Here is a 19744-nt window from a genome sequence, read left to right on the forward strand (position 1 = left end):
CCTGTCTTTAGCATTGCCGGGCCGCCGAGTCACACCGGAGGCAGCGCCGGCTCCAGAGGGGCCGGGCGGGGCCCTCTCTTCAGAGCCCCGGGCAGCTTCTGCGACCCGAGGGCTCGCAACGGCTGCGGTGAGGAGGTGGGAGGTCCGCGGGAAGAGGGATCTGGTGCTCCCGGAACCTGGGAATCAGAAAGAGAGAGAACACAATACCAAAAACACGAAGCCTAAAAATGACACAATGTTACAGAGGCAAGGCAGCACCCAGGCGATTTTGCCCGCTCCCTTCGATAGCTCAGCTGGTAGAGCGGAGGACTGTAGGCGCGTGTCCGTGGCCATCCTTAGGTCGCTGGTTCGATTCCGGCTCGAAGGAGCGACTCCTTTGTTTTGTTGCTTTGGCCCAAAGAAATCTGTCTTCAGTGCTGAGTGTTCTGACCCTTCTCTAGAGGAACAGATAACGAGCCGTGCCCAGCCGTGGGGGATTAGCTCAAATGGTAGAGCGCTCGCTTAGCATGCGAGAGGTAGCGGGATCGATGCCCGCATCCTCCAGTTTTCTTTCCTGTTCCCTACGGTTTTTCTTTCGATTCTCTCAGCCCAAACTAGAGCTGAAAAGTCAGACGAAGGCAAGTGAAGAGTAGGGCGAGCTCCAGGTTACCAGTCTAACACTTCCCAGACAAGGAGTGGTGGGTGCTAGCAGTTTATCCTTCTAGCTTTAAATTTTTAGACGCATTTAATTGGGGGAAATTCACGAAATACAATTATTTCTGCTTAAAAATAGAGACAGATTGCCGTCACATATATTATCCCTCAAAATCCTTTATGATTTATGATAAGATGTCTGCATTTCCAGGGACTCATCTGAGGCTAAGCTGCCCATCGTTCGGGGAGACCCTCAGGGAAAACAAAACAAGAAACTGAGAACTTGGAAACGGACACTGATTACTTTGAACGTTTGCTCAGCCGAGGAAGCAGGAACTGTTTGGCCCCGGGCAGGCTGCCTGGCTCAGGACAGAGGACAGATCCGAGGTGGATAGATAAGGCAAAAGGTAGCCCTGGGCAGGTGAGTGGATAAAGTCTCTGGACACAGGGGCTGCCGTTGGAGGAGGTTCTTATGTCATTGTCCTCCAGTGGAAGTAACTGTGGAGAATTAACTAGAGACCAGCGATGAGAGAGAATTAATTGGATAAAAATTGTATCTAGGGCAGTCCTTGAGCGTAATTTTGTTAAGCAAAGACAAGACAAAAACAAAACGAGTAAAACCCAAACACACATCCACACACTCACTGAAAGATTCAGAGATTAAACAGAACACAAAGACTTTTCTGGTAATAAAATCTCCCTATCCTAATTTTCTAGAAAAAAGCTGTTGAAGCCACCCTACAGTTCTTAGAAGACAAAACACAAATCTTCCACACAAGAGCAGAAATACAGTATTATCCTTTGTGAGGAGTGCAGCAAATAAATGATATTTCTTTAGGGTCCTAGGCAACCTGTATACTTTTGCTACCAGTGTATACAACATGCTATGGTTTATTGCTATCTTTCATTTTCTAGGGTGGTCTCCATTTTTACCTGGTTTTATTATTTTCAATAGTCTTTTAATTGAATGTATTGTAAATTACCTGAAATATAACATCATGATGTTCATAAAAACAAATTCACAAAGTAAGAAAAAGAATTTTTTTATCAGATGACATGTCCCAGTTTCTAGTTTGGGATTATGAGCGTTCTAGCTGGCTGAGGGGAGGAACTGGCAGTGAAACTTTAAGTGACCGAAAGAGCAAGAAGTAAGTAATAAGTCAAAGGAATAGCAAGTAATGCACCCAAAACCCAGTGGAGGACACATGTTTGGGGGGGTGACCTGGGCCAGAACTCAAAGGATATCTCGATATCTCAGAGTCAGCAACCCAAACTGGGAATGGAATTCACGTACAAAGCTCAAAGGTATAAATCAGGAAGCAGTAATGCATAGTGGTTAGTCAGGCAGACTGTGAAACCTGATGGCCTTTCTTGGCTTTGCTACTTCTAACTGCATGACCATAGGCAGGTTGCTTGACATTTCGGTGCTTCAGTGTCTTTTGTTTCTCAAATGGGGATATAATAATGATACTCACTTTTAATTAAGATATAACATGTAAAAGCCTTAGTACAGTGCCTGGCACATAGTAAACACAAAATAAACATTAGCTGTTATCAGTGTGCAAGGAAGGAAGAAACAGAAACATAAAGTGTCATTTCCCTGGCAAACTGCAGAGATTCCACACATTTCAGCACCTAGAGGCCTGGCAAGCATAGCATCATACAATGAAGGCCTGGGGGAATTAGTCTAAGGGTTTATATATGTGTTTATATAAAGATATATGGAAGTGCTTGGAAAGAGGTGCTTGGATCTACTGTGTAGGGCAAGTAGGAAGAACAATGCTAAAAATACAATATGATGGTTAGATATATTATGGTGTGGCAATATGGTGTGGCTATGTAATGAAATATATATAGCCCTCAAAATTGTATTTATTAAGAACTTACATTGACATGGGAAATGTTAATAATCATGCTTAGAAATAAAGTAGGTATAGAGCAATATAAACAATAAGCAATATAAACAAGCATAAGTTATTTATAGAAAAGACTAGAAACAGACCGGCGTGGTGGCTCATGCCTATAATCCCAACACTTTGAGAGGCCCAGGCAGACAGATCCCTTGAACTCAGGAGTTCAAGACCAGCCTGGGCAACATGGTAAAACCCTGTCTCTAAAAAAAATACAAAAATTAGCTGTATGCGGTGGCATGTACCTGTGATCCCAGCTGCTCCGGAGGGTAAGGTAGGAAGATCTCTTGAACCTGAGAGGTCGAGGCTGCAGTGAGCAGTGATTGCACCACTGCACTCCAGCTTGGGCGACGGAGGGAGACCCTGTGTCAAAAAAAAAAAAAAAAAAAAAGAAGAAGAAAAAGAAAAAAAAAAAAGACTGAAAACATGCTTTAAAATGTTAACAGCAATAATGATCTTTGGTAGTATGATTACTGTGATATATTTTCCTTAAAATTTTAAAATATTTTCTAAGTTTTCTGAAATAAACAATATTTTTAAATTGGAAATAGGGATAACTTTAAAAAAATTAACAGCTAACATCAACCCAGCACTTCCTACAAGCCGAGCACAGCTCTAGGTACTTTACATGTTGTAACTTATTTCTCTCATAAAGAAAACACCAGGCCCAAATGGCTTCAGTACTGAATTCTACCAAAGAGTTAAGGAAGAAAAAAAATACCAATTATATACAAATTTTTCCAAAAAAAAAGATGAAAAAGGAGTACTTTCCAACTCATTCTATGAAATCTCTGATACCAAAATTAGGCAAAGACATTACAGAAAAAGAAAACTACAGACCAATATAGCTTATGAATATAGATGCAAAAATTCTCAACAAAATTTTAGCCAAGTAAATCCAACAACATATAAAAAGGAAAATACATTATGACTAAATGAGATTTATCCCAGGAATACAAGACTGGCTCAACATTCAAATTCATAACATTAAACAGATTAAAGAAAAAAGAACATGTGATCATCTGAGCAGATGCAGAAAAAGCATTTGACCAAATTAAACATCCATTCCTGCTTTTAAAAACTGTCAGCAAATTTAGAGGGGAAGGGAACTTATTCAACCTGATAAAGGACATAAGTGAAACACATGCAGCTTACATTATGCTTAATATTAAAGAACAGTGCTTTCCTCCTATGACCAAGACCAAGGCAAGGGTGTTTTCAGCTCTCACCAGGGCAATAAAGCAAAGGAAATGAAGTAAAAGATCTCCATATAGGAAAGGAAGAGGAAAAGCTGTCTCTGTATGTACATCTCACTTTTAAACAGTATTGGTTACATGTTGAAATGATAATATTTTAGATGTTCTGGGGTTAAGTAAAATATTATTTTTATTTATTTTTAGGTTTTTAAAATGTGACTATTACAAAATTTAAAATCATGTATATGGCACATATTTGTCACATATATCTTACTTCTTTGGACAGTGCAAGTCAGAGAGACAGGCAAGGGCCAGATCACATCAGGTGTTGGGACCACAGTGAGGATTAATACCTTTATCCTAGAGGTGATGTGATCATTAATAGGATTTAAATAAGGGGTGACTTGTGAGAAGTGGATTGCAGAAGGCGAGAGTGAATTCAGAGAAATCAGTTAGGAGGCTGAGGTGGAGGAGAAGTGGCGGTGGGTATGGGTGGGGAGGGTGGAGCCAACGTGTGGAGTTCAGACATGGGCCATTGGGAAGACCTTGGGCTAAAGTATTCGCTACTTGTTGGGACTGTCACTGCTTATTTCTGGCACATATAGAATGAGTGTTTCTTATTTCCAAGAAGTGTTCAGGGGAAAGTAAAATGTGTTCATTTTTCTAACGTTTCCTCAGAGATCTTTATGATGAAGTAAAATTTATAAACAACAGATTTGAAGAAGGAGTGATTATCAAATGAACAAAAGATTTCAAGGAGAAGTTGGCAAACCATCTAATGAAAGAAATACCACAGTGTTAGCTGCTGTTCAGTGCTTTTCAAGTTCATTTCTCTTTGATTTTGGATTTTGTAAGATGTTTCTTTTCATTAAAAATTTAAAAATCATGCCAGGCGCGGTGGCTCACGCCTGTAATCCCAGCACTTTGGGAGGCCGAGGCGGGCGGATCACGAAGTCAGGAGATCGAGATCATCCTGGCTAACGCGGTGAAACCCCGTCTCTACTAAAAATACAAAAATTAGCCGGGCGTGGTGGTGCGCGGCCTGTAGTCCCAGCTACTCAGAGGCTGAGGCAGGAGAATGGCGTGACCCGGGAGGCGGAGCTTGCAGTGAACCGAGCTGGCACCACTGCACTCCAGCCTGGGTGACAAAGCGAGACTCTGTCTCAAAAAAAAAAAAAAAAAAAAAAAATGTAAAAATCACGTATCCAAGCTACTTATTGCCAGGTAGACAGCTAAATAGAAAAGACTGATGACACAGGCAGAGGGAAAACATGAAGTATTTTGTAGATGTCATGGGCCAAGTCGTCAGTGCAAAGGGATGGCAAGAATCTTTGTAAGGAAAGAGAGTTCTGGGTTATATTTTTTGGAATAACTTTTAAAGTTGTTACATGGAGGGAAATTTCTAAACCAAATAATGGTTAGAAAGTGCTTTATTTGGGCCACACCCTGAGCTCTAGGATACCAAAGGAAATAACATTATGTCTTCTGTGGTCAGATGGGTTATATCTGGCAGGACTGATAACCAAGCCTAGTGCTTGGAACACCAGCTCATTGAAATCCCAAATTAAGTGTGGCCTTCTCTCCGCTGGTCATGAGTGGAGTTCTCACTAAAAAAGGGAGGGAGGGAGGGAGGGAGGGATGGATGGATGGATGGATGGATGGATGGATGGATGGATGGATGCAGACATGCATGTGTGAATATTGCAAGAAAGAATTAATAGCCTCACTGGCTTAGTTTAAGAGGACCTGGTTTGCACAAGATTAAGTGTTGGCCTTTGTTTTGTCATGGGATTAAAATAATTCTCAGATTATATTGGTGCTGGAGTTGACCTGAAAGTTTTGGTCCACTGTTGCCCTAGTGCTCCAGCCCAACTAAACTTCCTTCTTCAGCAATCACCAACTCTCTGCCTTCACGTCCGCATCATCTGATGTTCTTTCCCTGTTTTAATTCTTTAGTCAGTCACTCCCTTTCTCACTTGCAGTGGACACAAGAAAGCAAGAATACTTCCTTTCTACCTTAGAGCCTGAGCCAGGAGTAAGATCAGTCTTCCGACTCCTCTTGTTTTCTCTTTCATCAGGACTGCACTCTCTCTGCTCACTGTTTTGCTTGAAACCATATCTGTTTTTTATTTCCTCTTAGCTCTACTCTCCATCTAACCATAAATTCTCTGTTCTGTTTGATGAACAAATGGCTCCTTAAACTAAGGCTGGATTATTTTCAAGTACCTGGAATTGCAATTACTTGCACCAAAGACACAAAAGAGAACATAGGTAAATGAAATGCTGAGGATGTTCTGAAATGTTCAGGATCCTTGGGGTTTTCTAATGTCTCCTGTTCGCGGAATACTCTGACCTATTTTGACAGTTACAATGAAGAATCGGTGCTGCTCTTCTGACCACACTGGGGCAAGTAGAGATTCACATCACTCTAACCAGAGAGTACAAAATCACCAAAAGACGGTGACCCAGTTCTTGCTGGAGAGTCCTTCATATGCATTTGAATTTGCCCCCAATATTTTTTTATATCTCATGTTCTAGGACTGGTTGTCTAGTATAATAACCACTATCCACATGTGGACATTTAAATATAAGTTTAAATTAATACAGCTTAAAATTTAGTTTCAGAGCTGCACTGTGCACATTCCAAGTACTCAAGAACCACAAGTGGCTAGAGATTGGACACTACAGATATAGAACATTTCCATAATTAGTGGAAATTTTTATGGACAGTGCCCTTCTAAAGCATGGGTGTGGTGCAGCTTAGTGGGTGAGGTCATGGGCTCTGTACTCAAAAGATGTGTCTCTTAGTCTGCATCACAGTTTCAGCAGCCACGTGACTCAGGGCAACTACTTAACTTGCTCAGCCACAGTTGACTCAGTGGAGATAATAATACCAGAGACAGGGAGCTATGACATGAAGTAATGGGTACTCAGTACATATTTATCATATTTGTTGTAGTGGTATAGTAGTAAAAATAATTTTAGCATCCCTTCCTGTCTTCCCTAGATGAAAAACACACTGAGCTCTTACTGTATAATAAAGAACTTAGCTGGTCTTTGTCCCAAGTCCCCGAGTGGGAGCCTCTAAATCCTTAGAATTTCTCGAGTGACAGACATGCCTTTGTTATTCATCGTGGGCCCTGATAGTTTATGCTAATGAGATAACTGAGGATGGGGGCTGGCCATGTCAGAAAGAACAACCATGAGATGAGAATCTTGGGGCTTTGAGCCACATGATGTCAGCCCAACCTCCAGGGAGGCAAGGAGAAAGCTGAAGATTGAGATCAGTCATATAGCTAATGATTCCATCAATCATGCCTCCATAATGAAGCCCCCATAAGAACTCTGGACACAGAAGCTCGGGTGACCTTCCCTGGTTAACAGCACTCTGTGTGCATTGTCACACATTCATGTGCCAGGAGGGTGATGCATCCTGATTCCACTGGGAGAGGACATGGAAGTTCACATTTGGGACACCCTGCAACCTTGCCCCTATGAATTTCTTCTTTTGGCCAGTCTTAATTTGTATTCTTTTTGGCTCTAATAAAACTGTAATCATAAATATGGTTTCCTGAGTTCTGTGAGTCATTCTACCAAACCAAGGAGGTAGTGGGAACCCCCAAATTTGTAGCCAGTTCGTCAGAAGTGCAGGATCTGGGAACCCCAGAGTTTGCTGCTGGTGTCTTAAGTGAGGACAGACTGTGCCCTTTACTTGTGAAATTTGGCCTAACTCCAGGTAGGTCATGTCAGAATTCCATTGCAGATCTACATCTCATTCCTGGGCCCTGGCCCCTGAAAACGCCTGGTTCCATTTGGCCCGGCAGCTACAGGTTGAAAGAGGTCAAAAGCCTTCTTTTTCTGTTGTTACTCTTCAGTGTCACATCCACCGTTGGGTGCACACTCAGGTTCCTAGGGACCCATCTAATTTCCCCAGATGTATCTGGGAGACTGGAAAACTGTTGAAAAAAGGGAGGGTAGTGGTAACTTTGCTTCAGTTTTTCAATGTGTCTAAATATACTCCAGCCCCAGGCTGGTGGGACTCAGAAATGAGGGGCAACCAGGGCTTCCAACCATGGCAGCTCCCTGTGTAATTGCTCCCGATCAGTTTCTAGCCTCTGTCCTGATATGTGTGGTGAGAGTGGGGGTGGACGTGGAGGAAGCAGTGCACTCCTTCTATATAAACCAAAATACCTTCAGGAGACTATGTTTTGTTAAATTAAGTTTGACCTAAAGCTACCTTCATATGTATTTTAGGTTTCACCTAAATGTTTCTTGTACATAGTGAACTGTCACCCAACTGGGTGTCTAAACAGACTGTAACGTGCTCTTGTAACAGGTCGCTGAGTCTCAGCCAATCCCAGGTGGTCAGCTGTTAAACCAGGTTCAAGTAAGGCAAATGCTGAGCTGTCACCAGTCCACCTAACTCTGTGCCTCACTTCTGCTTTCTGTACATCACTTCCTTTTCTCGGTCCATAAATCTTATCCAACCATGGGGCAGCCCTTGAATCTCTAAACCTATTCTGGTTCTGAGGGCTGCCTTATTCGTGAATCATCCTTTGCTCAATTAAATTTTGTTAATTTCAATTTGTCTAAATTTTTCTTTTATCAGCTGGTTTTCATGTCCAGCACAGGCTCAGGTCCACTCCAAATCCCAGAGCCTGAAGATGACTTAAATTCTGATTCAGGTCCAGAATTTCCCCAATCTCCTGGACCCTATGAATGATTTGGGAGTAAACACAATGTTCTGATTTCTCCTTAGAGCAGAGCACTCCCTCCTGTGTCCCACTTCCAGCTCAAACACCCACCCCATGTACTGGTGTCTGAGAGCAGGGAGGAGCAAGAAATGAAGAAAAGAGAACGCAGAGAGGCAGATGGTAATTATTCATGTTGTGAAGGGAAAATAAATCTTGGGGCCCCCAAATCACTAAGCTAAAGGGAAAAGTCAAGCTGGGAACTATTTAGGGCCAATCTGCCTCTCATTCTATTCAAAATCACCCCTCTGCTCACTGAGATATATGCATAAATGGAGAGGCTAATTAGAAACTGAAGAGAATGCAACCATTTTTCCTCTTTTCTACCTATGACCTGGAATCCTCCTCCCCGCTTCGAATCTTCCGCCTTTGCTTCGAGCCGTCCCGTTTCCAGACCAAGCCAATGTTCATCTTGCATATGTTGATTGATGTCTCATGTCTCCATAGAATGTATAAAAACAAACTGTGCTCTGATCACCTTGGGCGCACGTTGTTAGGACCTCCTGAGGCCGTGTCACAGGCATGCATCCTCAACCTTGGCAAAAGTAACTTTCTAAATTTACCTGAGACCTGTCTCAGATTTTCAGGGTATATTTTGGTAAACCAAAAATATAATTCTAAGCCCCCCAACTCACTGATGGACGCCCCTTCTCAGCCAAGGTCATTCCAAAGTAAACCTAAAAAATGATTTCAGGTCATCATGGGAAGATAGAGTCACACATGCCTCCTTCTAGCTTCTTTTAGAATTCAGATTCAGCTGACCAGCATTAACACTAAAACAGAGATCTTAAGACTGAAAAAACAGACTCTTTGTAGCAATAAGATACCAAATTCCAATCTGATGCTAGTATAGCATTATATGACAGATAGCAGGCCCTGAAAGAAATTAAAGTATTTTACCCCAAAATATATTTCTTTGAAATATTTTGAAATGGCCCTGCAACACTGTCTCTTGTGAGGAAAATCTATATTCTGTAGAGAATCCCTTCCTTTTTCCAGGTCTTTTCCCTGATCCGGGAGAGATTTAACTAAGATTTAACTTCTATTCTCTCTGAAGTCTGCTAGTTGGAAGCATCTTCTGCACAAGAACCTTGGTGTCCACAACCCCTTATCTAAACCCAGACATACCTTACTGTAAATTGCAGGTCCTTAGGTAATATCTTAACTCTTTTAACCAACTGCCAATCAGAAAATCTTCGAATATACCTATGACCTGGAAGCCCCCACTTCGAGCTGTCCCATATTTCAGACCAAATGAATGTATACCCCCACATATATTGATTGATGTCTTATGTCTCCCTGAAACTTATAAAACTAAACTGTAGCCTGACCACCTTGGGCAACTGTTCTCAGGACTTCCTGGGGCTGTCACAGGTCATGGTTCTTATATTTGGCTCAGAGTAAATCTTTTCAAATATTTTACAGAGTTTTACTCTTTTTCATTGACATTCATCAACTGGGCTGTTAGTCCTGTGGGATTCATGCTGGTTTCCTGTGTAGCCTCCAGGGACAGTTCCAAGAAAAAGTAAAAGGCAGGGAGCAAGAAAGAACAGGGAGAGAAAAAAAAAAAAAAAAAAAGAGAAAGGAAGATAGAGATCAGCTCTGTAATCCCAGAGCTTTGGGAGGCCATGGCAGGAGGATGGCTTGAAGCCAGGAGTTCAAGCCTGGGCAATATAGCAAGACCCTTGTCTCTGCAAAAAAATTAAAAAATTAGCCGGGCCTAGTGGTGCACACCTGTAGTCCCAGCTACTCAGGGGGCTGAGGTGGGGGGATTGCTTGAGCTCAGGAGTTTGAAGTTTCAGTGAGCTATGACTGTGCCACTACACTCCAGTTTGGGCAACAGAGTGACCCTCGGGCTCTTAAAAGAAAATACTGTTTCAGAGTTTTTGTTTTTTTCTACAAATGCTGCTGAGCTAGGTTATGAACCCCACTCACTTACAGAGGGCAGAGCTGAAATCCTCCTAGGTGAGGTCACCTTCCAAGACCACAAAGCGAGGTAGATGCAGAAGTTGGGAGAAAGCCTGCCTGTCTCTGACTCACTCTGCAGCCTCTCACTACATCATCGGTCACTCAGGCTCACGCATCTGAGTCATCTCTGTGGATTCTACTTTCATAGCAGCCCCAGGGATCATTTCCTTCTTTCCTTCCCCACTGCCATGACCTGTGCCAGGGCTTCCCAACCTCTCACCTGGACTATTGGCAACAGCCTCTGATCTGGTCTTTAACCAGTCACCTTCATGCTAATCTAACCCAATTCTCACTGAAAGATCAATCTAACCAACCACTGCTCTCATGGAAGTGAGAAACTTTTAACGACTTCCTGCTGCTTAATTTATTAAGTGTTAAAAACTCTTTGCAGTATCCATGGCCAGCCAATGCTTGAGCAGTGTGCCTGCCCTCCAGCTCAAGCCACCGTGGCTCGGAGATCCCCTGCACGCCTGTGCATGCCCATGTTGCTGCTTCTGTGCCTTCTCTTGGAAAGCCCCAGCCATGCCCCACCTAACTACACGTCCATCCCTCTGAGATCCTCAGTGCAGCAGTTCAAACACTACCCCCACCCATGAAGCCCTTCTGATTCCTCCGACCGTGAATTGCTGTAGCTGTTGTGAAAGGAAAATAAACCCTGGGACCCCAAAATCATAAGCCAAAGGGAAAAGTCAAGCTGGAAACTGCGTCAGGCAAACCTGCCTCCCACATTATTCCTAAATAAGATAGCTACAAAGATTTAAAAGCTACATACCTGCCTTACAATTTGCACACTGGGAAATTCCTTACAGGCCCAATATCTTTACCTTAAAACAGTTTTGTTGAATTTTACCCTGACAGTGTAAATTGACAGCTTATCTTCACAGGCGTGGTACAAAGGACAGAACTCTAAGTCATCTCTCTGCTCACCTGAGACAAATGCGTATCTGCTTTCTTCCTCTGATGTAAAAATGCAGACTCACTAAGCTGGAGGAAGACATAAATGATTATTATTCCTCTACCTACCGCCCAGCCCCAACATGTAAATTATGTATTTGGTGAAAGACTGATCAAAGACTCAAAAGAATGCGACCGTTTGCCTCTTATCTATACCCACAACTGAGAAATTTTTTTTCTCTTTCTCCAATATCCATCCTTTTCCCTTTAAATATTAAAGCCTCCGAAATCTTCTTTGGAGAAAGGCACAGACCTACCTCCTGGCACGCGCCCTTAACCTTGACAAAACAAACTTTCTCGATTGAGACCTGTCTCAGGTACTTTTTGGCTTGCACTCTTTATCACATTTTATTTTGTACTATGTTGTATGTGTGCACGTCTCATCTCCACTCTTAGACTGGGCTCCTTGAGGACAATGACCTATGTCTTGTTCATCTTTCAATCCCCAGAGCCTCACACAATGGGGACACACTACACATATCCAATGAATATATTTTGAAGGAATGAATTCCTTCTACAAGAAAAGACTCCGCTGCAAAGTGCATGATTAGTTTGAGTGCTTTTACTTAGATTGCAAGGTCTTTGGCAGTAGAAACTTAATCTTTCCTAGAAAATATATCATATATTGTATTCAGACCTCCCGTCCACAGCCCATGAATTGATAAACACAATTAACTGTCTAGGCTGGGTGAACCGAAGTAATTCAGTAAAAAAATTTTACCAGTCCCTGTCCTCACTGTAGTTGCTAAATAAATATTGAAAGGACTAAGATAATTCTCTAAAGATCCCCGATATGTTTATGAATACATATAACTTATTATTAATTAATAGAGCTTGTTAGATTCTCAATAAGCTCTCTGTGCACACAGCACTAAGACCACACATAACCAGTCACACTGATCTACGCTTCACTGGTAATCTAATTCACACCAATTCACACCAGGGATATGTTAACAAAATGTGTTCATTGTCCCAGGTTTTTAAAATCAAGGAGAAAGAAAGCTGAAATTTATCACATATAAATAGACATGGATTTCTTTTTCATTTTTGATCTGATTTAAAAATTTTTAAATACAATATATATTGGTTAAACTGTTGCTTCACAAAATCCCAATGAATGTCAGAATCGATGTTTATGACTCAAGAGCAGACCAAGAATATTAGAAATGACCAGGGAAACTATGGTTTAAAAAGTCACCTTGGAGGAAGGGGAAATGCAAGGGAGTATAGTTATTTTGGAGGCAGATGAAATGCAGGTATGGAAATAGGACTCCATTTATACTTCACTTGTCAATGGCACTGGTAACTGTCCTCCAAGGGATGACAAAATGAAATAATAGATTTGCCACCCCCAGGCCCCTGCCAGTTGCTACCACATTACTGATTATTGTTGCAAGGTATTATATAATTTAAGAATTTAAATAATCAGTAAAAGACCATCAGATTTGCTTTGTGTTTTTGGGTGTGTGTAGGAGGTGGGGCAGTATAGGATGAAAGAGGGCCAATGAAGAGGAAAGCAATGCGGAAGAACAAACAGCATACTAGAGTTGTTTTATCATATAACTTTTTTCTCAAATAATTAGATCATTCACTGGTTTTGAATTTTTATTTATGCATGTATTTATTCATTTATTAGGTAGATACCTTTATGGTGAAGATTTGAATTTAGCTTTTAAATTGTAATTTTTCAAAGACCACAACCCCAGCTGACAAAGGTGAAATACTTAACATTAAGAAAGCCTTTTTGATGATTGCCCTTGTGAAGCCAGGATAACAATTTTCAAGACATGTTTTGTTCATTTTCACCTAAGAAGGCTCCATTAGGCTACTTTCGGTGACTCAGTTCCTACACTCTCAAGACAGGGCTGGCATTAGTCACACAGTCAGACTCTGTGCTACGTTCTGCCCCTTCCTGGAGAAACTGTCGCCAAATTCTCAGTGAGTGTTCACAGAGGGCATGGTTCAGTGGCTAGGCATGCACATTTGCATTTGTTGTTGACAACTGTCAGCTTTGACCTCCTTCTCTTCACAACCCTGTCTAAATGGGGTTTGTAATCCTCCTTCCCACCCACTCTCTTCACTCCCTGGGGCAAGAATGTTGACTCCTGCTTGTCACCTGTCAGGATCCATCCTCCTGTCACTGGCTTATATGGACAAGTCAGCCCACATCACGTGACTGCAGGTTGCTAAAAACAGCTCCGGCACCCACTCCAAACCAGGGCCTGAAACAATGTCCTCCACCGAGAGAAACGTAAAGGACACTTGATCACACAATCCCTGGAATAATATCCAGGAAACACTTGCTGGAGTCACTTGCAGCACCCTTCCCTGGCAGCACACTTGGGGACGGCGAGGAGATGAGCGCATCTCTGAATTACAAGTCTTTTTCCAAAGAGCAGCAGACCATGGATAACTTAGAGAAGCAACTCATCTGTCCCATCTGCTTAGAGATGTTCACGAAACCTGTGGTCATTCTTCCCTGTCAGCACAACCTGTGTAGGAAATGTGCCAGTGATATTTTCCAGGTAGGTTTGTTTGGAATTTGGTTGGGGGGAGGGGGTGGAAAAGATTCCCTTCTCTTGGAATCAAGTGCTTAACATTGAGGTGAAATCCTTTAAAAAACTTTATAAGATTGCCGGGCGCAGTGGCTCATACCTGTAATTCCAGCACTTTGGGAAGCCAAGGCCAGTGGATGACCTGAGGTCAGGCATTCGAGACCAGGCTGGCTAACATGGTGAAACTCCATCTCCACTAAAAATACAAAAAAAAAAAAAAAATTAGCTGGGCATGGTGGCGGGCACCTATAATCTCAGGTACTTGGGAGGCTGAGGCAGGAGAATTGCTTGAACCCAGGAGGTGGAGGTTGCAGTGAGCCGAGATTGTGCCATTGCACTCCAGCCTGGGCAACAGAGTGAGACTGTCTCAAAAAAAGAAAAACAAACAAACAAACAAACAAAACTTTATAAAGTTGCATTAACTTTCAAGAAAATCATGTTTCTTTTAATGATTTGGTTTGTGTCCTCTTTACTCCCAAATCTAGTTTTATTTTAATACTAAGAATCATATATTTTAAAAATCAAACCATTTAATGTGTTTCAAAACTATAAATAAGTAATTGCTGAAGACTTTAATGTGGAGTTTCTGGCTGGAACTTTTGGTTCTGAAAATGTTGAATGGAAAAATATCTTACGTAGACAGTGGTATGTTCGCATATGACTGTGGATAAGGTCTGACCCTGTGTTTCAGGACCACTTGCTGAGAGAGCCCTGAGGGATGATCTTATGGCAAGCTTAAAGTAGAAGTTCATGTTGTTTGTAGTAGCAGAGAGTGAAAATAAGTCTCAGAGAAGCTACTTGTGGCATTACCCAATTCCTTTTTTCTTACTTGGCAAGAACAGGCCTCTAACCCGTATTTGCCCACAAGAGGAGGCACCACCATGGCATCAGGGGGCCGATTCCGCTGCCCATCCTGTAGACATGAAGTGGTTTTGGATAGACATGGGGTATATGGACTTCAGAGGAACCTGCTGGTGGAAAATATCATTGACATCTACAAGCAGGAGTCCACCAGGTAACACTCTTCCACTCTTCCATGTGTCAAGGCCATCTGAAACTTGTTTTTGTTTGTTTGGTTTAATGGGTTGCTACATGAATGCTTGTTTATCAATCACAGACTGTTTTATGGAAAAATGGTTTTCCAAGTCAGTCCTTCCCAGTGAGACTGAGAGTTGCTCACAGCATGAGACAGGGGAGTTGGTGCCCATGCTTTTGTATCAATTTAAGAATTAAGTGACTCATTAACACTAATCCATTCCAGATGGGGATGTTGAAAGAGACATACTGCTGTCCCCTTACACCTTAAATCCTGGTATTACATCCATTTTACACATTTTTGCACTTCACAGGTCCTTTGTAGCTTCAGATCTCTACAAAGCAAATTAAAAAAATCTAGTGAAAACTTAATAGAAAATTAATAGAAATGGTATCTTCCAAAATAGCCCAGTTCCTAATTCAGACAGTCTTGCCTTAAGATTGTTTGGATGGTAATAATAAAAACAAAATCTTCTAACATAGGTTGTCACTGTATTTAAGGGAAGTCACAAAGCAAGGCAAAACCCTGGCCTTTAGGGACTTAAAGTTCAGAGACGTGAGGAAAAAAAAATGAAATTCAGGTTATGTTTCCCTATTCCTTATACTGTATTTACTGCATAGTCAGCATTCACTTGTTGATTGCGAATAGCATTGTGATAGCATTATATATCATCCATTCATTTAAAAAAATAACAAAAAAGGCTTCTTATTCACCAAACCACATTGGCTATAGAATTCCTTTCCTAGATACAACTCTGTGGGAAGCTTATTCCTAGAAGGCACGATGTGAAGAGCCCCTTTTCAATTGTGCACAGGTCAGTCCAGTCCACAAAGCTTGATAGCAATATTGAGACCATCTAGAAGTGGCCTCATTGTGATTCCATTAGGGGACATGTATTTATGGAACATCTGCAGAGCTCTAAGGGGCTTGTGCTCTTGGAAGGAAAGCTGTTCTATAAATCTAACATAATTATTATAATTATTATAGCTATTAATTTCCGCAAAGATCCAAAACTAAATTAGATAGTACCAGGATCTAGATGGGTTTGGGGAAGAATTGCTGATGACATATTGCAGAGATTGCAGCTGGCTGTTTCCCTTGCTTCCAAAGTCTCTTGACAAGAACAAAAGTACTATTGCTGTTGCTGTTACTTTACAGATTTGATCTCATTGTATTTCACTACTTTAAAATACAAATACACACTGTCTCTTAAAAACTTAACCAATCAATTAAAAACCAATTAATTATGAGATTGATGCAAAATTGCGATTTTTGCAATTACTTTTCATGGCCAAAACAGCAATTACTTTTCCACCAACCTAATATTAAGAGAGTTTATATTAACAAGAGTTTCAGTGCTAGTCCAGTGCCTTGCACAGAATAGTTGCTCCATAAAACCCAGCTGATTAAGCAATACCACAAATATTCTTACATAACAAATTTCAGAGCTAGTACAGTGCCTTGCACAAAATAGTTGCCCCATAAATCCCAGCTGATTAAGCAACACCACAAATATTCTTACATGTTCTATTTACTGCAATAAATTTATGTTTTGTTACTTGTCACAGTGGGAATTTGAGACATGAAAAAATAGCAATACTTGTTATGAAATCCAGAGAAGAGATGTTAAAACTTGCAGTATTAGTAAAACTACAAAACACATCTTCACCTTAACTATGAAGTTGGCTTGGTGCAGCTGCCAAAAATAGTACCAAGGGCTGGGAAGTAAATTGCACAAAAGCAATGAACGAAATTTCCAACAATAAAGCTCATAGTTGAGTGGACTAGGGATGCCTTTGTGATTTTCTGTGATTTTGTTATGCTGTTTTTTCTTGAACTTGAGACTTGCTTGTGGGACAATTTTACTTGGTAGCAGAACCACAAGTCGCACAGAGCACTTGGCCATATGTCTGGGAAGAAACACAAGTGTCCCCTGGGGGCAGGCAGCCTTACTAGACCAGAACCTTGAGCCTCAGGGTACATTAGGTAACCCTGGAATGACCTTGGATACACAGAATGAGAAGAGTTCAGCTGTGGCCATTGGAAGGGGGTGGAGGGGTGACCAGTCACAGACTGGGATGTTATTGGTCAACTCTGACCTCCTCCAGAAAGGCTGGAGACTGTAAGTCTCCACCAAACCTAGCATTCTTTTTTTATTTTATTTTATTTTATTTTTTTGAGATGGAGTCTCGCTCTGTTGCCCAGGCTGGAGTGCAGTGGCGCAATCTTGGCTCACTGCAAGCTCCGCCTCCCGGGTTGATGCCATTCTCCTGCCTCAGCCTCCCAAGTAGCCGGGACTACAGGCCCCTGCCACCAGGCCCGGCTAATTTTTTTGTATTTTTAGTAGAGATGGGGTTTCACTGTGTTAGCCAGGATGGTCTCGATCTCCTGACCTGGAGGATCCTCCCGCCTCGGCCTCCCAAAGTGCTAGGATTACAGGCATGAGCCACTGTGCCCAGCCAAAACCTAGCATTCTTATCCAGAATTCTGCATGGTGCCAGACTAGCCACAGTTGGGAGTGAGAGACGGTAAGAGAAGATACTATTTTGGCTAATATTAATAATTAATGTAATAATAATTAACTTTAAACTATAACAAGTAAAACTACTATGTGCTATGTGCCAGACACTATTCAGGGTGCCTAACACATGAATCGTGTGCAATTCTTTTTTTTTTTTTTTTGAGACGGAGTCTTGCTCTGTCGCCCAAGCTGGAGTGCAGTGGCATGATCTCCACTCACTGCAAGCTCTGCCGCCCAGGTTCACGCCCTTCTCCTGCCTCAGCCTCCCCAGTAGCTGGGACTCCAGGTGCCCACCACCAAGCCCGGCTAATTTTTTGTATTTTTTTCTTTTTTTTAGTAGAGACGGGGTTTCACGGTGTTAGCCAGGATGGTCTGGATCTGCTGACCTCGTGATCTGCCCACCTTGGCCTCCCAAAGTGCTGGGATTACAGGCGTGAGCCACCGCGCCTGGCCCATATGAAATTCTTTAATTCTCACAATAATCTTGTGAGGTGTTGATTATTATAATTACTGCTATCCTATTAAAGTGTTTAGTGTCTTAAAGTAACTAACATACACACTTTTTAAAATTCAGTATATGAGGCCTCTAAAGAGAAATGCTATCTCCACCCTATTCTCTCTTTACCCCCAAGCCTCATTCACCAGAGTCAACCACTTTTAATTATTTTAGCTGTTTTTCTGCTATTTATCACCAATGACATGTGCATACTACTGGTATGCTCCTATTCTTTGACTTTTCAATTTTAGACATTTCCTATTGACTTTCGGCTGTAGACGATTAGGACTGAGCCCTCACATGGCTAGGCTTTACCCTCTACTGGGGAATTCTTTTACTCTCCCCTGGGTTGAACCCCTTGCTTCCTGGATTCCAGGTCTCCTTGTTTGGTGGCTTACTCTCTTGTTTCTATGGAGCACATCCTCAAGTAATCTCTTGAAATGTGCACAAAGTCCTCCTCTTTTCAACCTCTCCCACTCCGTCACTGCCTACTTCCGCCTTCAGGACTCCTGGCTCCTGCAGTTCCAGAGCCTTTCCAGGGTTCCATAGCTCAAGTTAGCTTGCTTATTGTAAGCTTCTCACTGCAGGAACGTAACAGAACTAAGATGCAACTCAAGTAGGTCATGTCCCTTCATCCAGATGTTCCTAATTTCCAACATTTGGTTGACATCTCTCATCTGCTGTCATCCATGCTCACTTTTTGTCCTTATTAATTTATGCTCTTTTATTTCCTTATCTTCATTTCACTGGGATGTCAGCAGAATAAATACATACACACATATATAAATACATAAATAAATACGTGCTTGTGTTCATTCTGCCACATTTAATTAGAAGACCCCTAATCTGATTTTTGATACGAGTAAAAACTGAGACCAAAAGAGGTTAAGTAACTTGTCCAAGGCCACACAGCCACTACATGGAGAAGCTGAGCTGGAATGAAGCTTTAAGATCAGTTTGGCTGGGCGCGGTGGCTCACAGCTGTAATCGTAGCACTTTGGGAGGTTGAGTTGGGCAGATCACCTGAGGTCAGGAGTTCGAGACCAGCCTGACCAACATGGTGAAACCCCATCTCTACTAAATACAAGAAAAATTAGCCGGGTGCAGTGGCAGATGCCTGTTATCCCAGCAATTTGGGAGACTGAGGCAAGAGAATCACTTGAACCCGGGAGGTGGAGGTTGCAGTGAGCTGAGATTGAGCCATTGCACTCCAGCCTGGGCGACAAGAGCAAAACTCCATCTCAAAAAAAAATCAGTTTGACTACAAAGTTACTACTTGAATTGCCTCACCAAGACCAGATGCCCACTCCTCAGGAAACTTTAGGGTGGCCTCAGGAACCTCAGAGACCAGAGACAGCAGGCTACAGACTCCTTAGTCCAGCCTACACTGAACGGCGAGGGGCCACAGCCAACATTTAGCATTGGGCCCTGACCACAGCTGTGAGCTTGGCTGCTCTCACCTCATAAAAATGTATTTATGTCTTTTTTTTACATGCCAAATCTGTCCCAAGTCTGTTACATGTTTTAAGTTGTACAGAGGTCTCATTATACGCTCATCTATGAGTGGGTGTGCTATGTGCCAGACACTGTTCAGGGTGCCTAACACACAAATCGTGTGCAATGCCTCTGGGGCTGGGCTACAACCTAAATAGGAAAAACCCAATGAGGAATACGAGAAATCAGTGTATACAGCACCATGAAAAAAATAAATAAATAAATTGAAT

General features: G+C 42.0%; 1 protein-coding gene and 2 non-coding genes across 9 annotated transcripts in view; all 3 read left to right on the plus strand.

Annotated features, from left to right (window-relative positions):
- Window positions 1-278: 278 nt before the first annotated feature.
- On the plus strand, window positions 279-367 carry TRNAY-GUA. The gene is given in 2 exon segments: window positions 279-315; window positions 332-367. It is a non-coding gene; the product is annotated as a tRNA-Tyr (tRNA).
- A 103-nt stretch (window positions 368-470) lies between these two features.
- On the plus strand, window positions 471-543 carry TRNAA-AGC. The gene has a single exon. It is a non-coding gene; the product is annotated as a tRNA-Ala (tRNA).
- Window positions 544-1033: 490 nt separating this feature from the next.
- Window positions 1034-19744, plus strand: part of TRIM55 (tripartite motif containing 55) — a 72460-nt gene continuing 53749 nt past the window's right edge. For 4 of the 7 annotated variants that reach the window (XR_004229034.1, XR_004229033.1, XR_004229035.1 and 1 more), the window contains exons 1-2: window positions 13355-13937; window positions 14810-14982. Coding sequence is in view for 4 of the 7 variants with exons in the window: in XM_031935869.1 (XP_031791729.1) it covers window positions 13770-13937; window positions 14810-14982 (341 nt within the window). In the remaining 3 variants the exon portion in view is untranslated. Of the gene's footprint in view, window positions 1055-13354; window positions 13938-14809; window positions 14983-19744 lie in introns of those variants that run through there. The other 3 variants (XM_031935870.1, XM_031935871.1, XM_023222384.1) reach the window with 3 other exon arrangements.

Source organism: Piliocolobus tephrosceles, chromosome 7, assembly GCF_002776525.5.
Source record: "Piliocolobus tephrosceles isolate RC106 chromosome 7, ASM277652v3, whole genome shotgun sequence".
NCBI classification, from domain to species: Eukaryota; Metazoa; Chordata; class Mammalia; order Primates; family Cercopithecidae; genus Piliocolobus; species Piliocolobus tephrosceles.